We start from the raw sequence: 5,391 nt of genomic DNA on the forward strand, positions 1-5,391 counted from the left end.
GTGAGGCTATGCCAGGGCCTAGCAAACACAGAAGTGGATGCTCACAGTCAGCTATTGGATGGATCACAGAGCCCCCAATGGAGGAGCTAGAGAAAGTTCCCAAGAAGCTAAAGGGCTCTGCAACCCTATAGGTGGAACAACAATATGAACTAACCAGTACTCCCCAGAGCTTGTGTCTCTAGCTGAATACATATCAGAAGAGGGCCTAGTTGGCCATCATTGGAAAGAGAGGCCCATTGGTCTTGCAAACTTTATATGTCTCAGTACAGGGGAATGCCAGGGCCAAGAAGTGGGAGTGGGTGGTTAGGGGAGTTGGGGGAAGGGTATGGGGGACTTTTGGGATAGCATTGGAAATGTAAATGAAGAAAATACTTAATAAAAAATGAAATTAAAAAAATAATGTTTGACTTATGTGTGTTCACATAAAAGCCATGATAAAGTGGCAGATTCTCCCAGAACTGGAGTTACAGGATTGTGAGCCACCCAATATAGGGCTAGGAACTGAATTATGGTCCTCTTGAAGAAAAGCCATTACTGTGATCTGCCAAGTCATCTTCTCACCCCTGATTTTTAAATTTTTATACCACTTTTTGTTCCCTCATCTTTCTAACAGTGTTAGGAATATATCAACTATTAGGAAATACATAAATTATTACAAATAGTAAATGTGTTGATAAATATAAAAGAATATATTTCATTTAATTGAAATAATTTCTCTCAAATGAGCATTTAAAGTAAAAATTGACACTGTATTATATGGTTCATGATATACACAAAGTTAATATACATTCAAACAGTAAAGCAAAGAGTGTAGACAAGGTAAAAAGAGCAATGAGCTCACAAATTTCCCATATTTTAGGAAAAGTACTATAATATTAACTGTAAGTATATTGTGACCAATTAAAAATGTGTTCAAGACCTTCTAGAACAATTAATTTAAAAATCCAGTAGAATATACCTAAGATGCAAATATAAGAAGCAAACCAAAGTCCCTCCACATAATTTTAGTCCAAAGGCAAGAAAAAACAAAACAAATAAATCAGAGAAATAGATGAGATAGCGGATAGCTAGATGATCCAATTTTGAACAATTCCCGTTGGTGTCCCAAACATGATGATTGAAAATTTAAATAATGTAAATAATGGGAGAGAAAGGAAGGATCTTTCTTATAATGAATGTCAAGAAAATTTCAGTATTATAAAATTATCAACTGATAAGTAAAATGGTGAATAACACTGGGCTATAAAAAAATCAAAATGCCCCACTCATGGTGTCTCATATCCCTAATCTCAGCTCTTTGAAGGCTAAAGCAGAATGATTGTTGTGATTTGAGGGCTACCATGTACTACAAAGTGAGTTACAGGCCAACCTTTGTTACAGAGTGATATCCTCTATCAAAAAAACTAAGGAGCAAACTATTTTTCTAGATTCAAACTGTGTAAAAAAAAATGTGTTAGTTACTGCGAGAAAACGTATCTCATTGCTGAGGAAACAATGTATCCGAGCAAAGTCCTCAAAGTTAACACCATCAGCAATAGGATGGCCAACATTGGGTGCCTTTGAATAAAGTGTGGAAAAGAAAACACACATCAATCCCTAAGTTATCTGACTAAAGATGCGTAAAACAAACGATAAAAATATTAGGCAAACCCAGGTGGAGGTTTGATCTACCAATAATTGACCAGAATTCTTAAAAAATATTAAGGTGAAAAAAAAGAGAAGTCTGAGAAGCCGTCATATTTACAGAACGAAAAGAGACATACAGCCAACTACGGTGTGGGAACGTATGGTATAAACAGACATCAGAACAATTGCATTATAATGGTATTCTATCTATCGTTGTAGGCCAAGTGAACAACTGAGCAAACTGTAAGCAATTGCCAAATCTGAGCAGAGTACATAAAAGTCCCCTGAAATATTCTTGAGGGTTCTTACATAAAACTGAATTAATGCCAAGATTAAAAGTCAACACACACACACACACACACACACACACACACACACACTGGGAAAAAGATGTAATGCACAGCCCCTACTTTGGCTTATCTGTTTATTTTCACACTTCTATTTTCTCAGCTTCCCCCCAGTTTTGAGTCATTTTGTCTTTTTTATTTTGAATATAGTTCTTTTGAAGGGGGGTTAGCTTCTCAGGTTATAAAATTCACTGCGAAATGGACTGTTTCAGCTGCCTTTAGTCCTCTTGGATTTATTTCCAATTATTTTCCCTTCAGCTCCGGGCACCAAAATCCTATGTCAGGGAAATACCATATCATATTTCATCCAAACCCTTAGGGCACACCTTGTTCCCCACAGGTCATACTCCTTGTTTCCTTTCTGTTCTCAGTTGCACTGTGGTCTGCATGTAGCTGGTCCTCATTCAGATTTGTTGGAATGATTTGCCTGCTTTGCAAATGTGGAGAAATGTACTATTACTAGTGTTTGAAAGAAGCAAAGACAATATCCACAAATCTTTAATGGACTCCTATCCAAGTTCAAGGAGGAGACAAGAATTTAAATGGCTTAAAGGAGATAATGCCTGACTTATTTATAGGCTGCTTCTTTAAGTAAACCATCCAAGGGCACTTTGAACATAACTAGTGGAGTTAGAAAAGTAATCATATTCCAAACAATAATTAGCAGGTGAGTCTTCAAGGTCTGAAAAATGGGCACGTGGATGATTATGGCATGCTTAGTTGATAATTATCTTAATGGGCATCATTTTATAGAGAAGTTATGAGCCAGGAATATTCAAGAAGTGTTGTATGTATTGCCTCTTAACTCTTTCCCCAACATAGAAGGGAGGGTAGTAAACAGACATTTCACAAACAGGGGCATGAAGGATCAGGGCTCAAGTTAATGAAGTGCCTTCTTTGATTCAGATTCAGTGTCTTTCATTTTCATGACTTTGCCACTGTGTCCCAGGATTGTACCAATTTCGTAATAACAACTTTGTAGTTGCACTGGGTTTCTAAGACTGCCTCATACCTACTGGCAGTACTTGGAAGAAAGAATGTATTCAAATAGGAATGCATATAAATGAGGGTTTCTCATACCATTTCAAACACATCACTTGCACTCGATTTGATAGACTTAATGTCTCCAAAATCTCCAGGAGGGAACTTTTTCAGCCATACCCAGTCACCCTGGAAAGGAAACGGAAAGAAAGCTGATGAGATACAGTTGTCAGCAGCCAGAGCAATGTCTCTCCCACATCAAAGGCTAAGAGTAAAAATAACAATACGAACAGATGTTTTTTTTTTTCTCCTTCCCCACCCTCTACCTCATGGAAACTGTATTCTGGGTTAAAATGGACTCACACAAAGAAGTTAAAGTTAAAAGTGTCAAAGCACTGCAGGCAGGGAAACAACCCACAGGAATGCAGATCCCAGGAAATGCATGGCTACCACTCCAAAACGTCTTCCTTAACTACCTGCAGAAAGTGTCAGGTCATTTCAGTTATTCATAGCTAAATGATGTACCACAGGGCTTGCTTCGATTAATGGCGATAGTCTGTGATTGCAATTTCCACTGCCTTGAGGCGCCTGTAGTGGGAGATGCAAGGCAGGAGATGGAGCGCCACAAATGCTTGCAGCATTTACCTTGATTCATTTTGCTTTGCTGTGACAGACCATGCGGTGGAGGTGGGGCCTCTCTCATATGTTCATTTTGAACTGACTCATTTAAATGTAGATTAAATAATTTTTGTTTTGATTTATACATGTACCACCATAGTAAGAGGTCATGTACATCCTTTAGAAAGTCTATTCCCAACTCTTTTCCATTCATAATCATTTTATCTTTTTGAGTTTAAATGTTTGTAGGTACAGTGTGATAATTTGATACATGTGTAAAGATCAAATCTAAGTAATTAGCATTGATTCTTAACTTTTGAAACACAAAACTACAATTTCTACGGTCACTGTCAATTCAAACTCAATTATTTTATTGTCTTTCTTCACTTCACCTAGGGTACATGATACTTTTCTGCCACATGCATAGCCTCAAGGAGTCATCAGTCATCAAGCCCTACTTAGTTCTGTCCAACCAAAAAAATTTTAAAGCAATATAAATAGAGATTCCTTTTTCCCTGTGATAATGATAATGTCTTACATCGTGCTCCCTGGTCTTCAAAGTGCCTGCATGTCTATTATCTATAGCCTAGAGATTTCATTTCAGGCTGCACCTACTTATCACCAAGTAGAGACAATAAAGTAGAGATAATAGAGCCGAGAGCCCCGTGCAATCATAAGAAAATAGGAGTGTGTAACCACCCTCTTATTAAGGAATATACCCAGCTCTAGCAGCCGGAAAGCTGCCAGAAGCAAAGGCTAATGGTAGCTGCAGGTGTCTCAGTAACTCCCCAGTACTCTGTTACAAAGCCTCTCCCAGGCAAGGAGTTCAAAGCCTCTCAACTGGGAAATGACTCTAGGAGACCTTGCAGAGCTGGACAAATCTATGAGAGGCAAACTTCTTGCCCATGAAGCCCAGCAAGGTACCATATTAGTGGTTGGCTGCACCAGAATGGTCAGAGTGTGACCCTGGACCAGCTGGTATCAGGGTCAGCTGGGAACTGTTTAGAGGCACCAAAAATTGAGTTCCACAGAAGACCTAAGTAATTGGAAGGTGTAGGAATGGGACCTGCTGTATGGATGTTATCAAGTCCTCTTTATATTTTCAAGCTTGCAGCCTACTATCCAGCCTTTCCCCTTCGCCTTATCTCTGAGATGCTCCCTTCATTCACAGCGGCTCCATTTACCTCACACTAAGCTTCTCTTATCAAAATCTGCTCCCAGGCAGAGATCTAAAACTCATTCATAGAAGTCAAGAGGACCTGCCACGAGCTTAACAGTTTTAGTTTTCAAAGGACTTTATCCTTTACAGCCATCAAAGTTTAAGGCTTAAGCTGATAGAACAAACATCTAACTGGAATTCTACAAAATGAGATAATGTATAATGCACACTGATGGGTGAAAGAAAACAAAGCTTTCTCAGCTTTTTGGCAACTGTCACTTGGCCCTTAGCAACTACCAGCTGCTATGGCACCTTAGTGCTAATTAGATAATGATGTTTTCCCTGGGGTGAAAAAAAGACTGTTGTAATTTTTTTGAGTATATAATTGTGCACTCTGGTTTTGGGTGGCAGCCTAAATGCATGTGCTTTTTGCAAGCATGCATGTCCCATGCTCACATTTAATCACACAACTCACTGGTCACAAGGGAAAGCACTCTGCGCATCACTAGGCTCTCCCTGCCATGGGAATCCTCTTTTTATTTTTATTACGTATTTTCTTCATTTACATTTCCAATTCTATCCCAAAAGTCCCCAATACCCCCCCACTCCCTTACCCACCTACTCCCACTTCTTGGCCCTGGCGTTCCCCTATACTGAGGC

General features: G+C 39.0%; 1 protein-coding gene across 1 annotated transcript in view; it reads right to left on the reverse strand.

Annotated features, from left to right (window-relative positions):
* The window catches only part of Gucy2f (guanylate cyclase 2F, retinal), an 85,677-nt gene that overhangs the window by 36,730 nt on the left and 43,556 nt on the right, over nt 1-5,391 (reverse strand). Inside the window, exon 7 of the mRNA XM_021153636.1 lies at nt 3,054-3,143. Coding sequence (XP_021009295.1) covers nt 3,054-3,143 — 90 coding nt within the window. The remainder of the gene's footprint in view (nt 1-3,053; nt 3,144-5,391) is intronic.

Source organism: Mus caroli, chromosome X (assembly GCF_900094665.2).
Source record: "Mus caroli chromosome X, CAROLI_EIJ_v1.1, whole genome shotgun sequence".
NCBI classification, from domain to species: domain Eukaryota; kingdom Metazoa; phylum Chordata; class Mammalia; order Rodentia; family Muridae; genus Mus; species Mus caroli.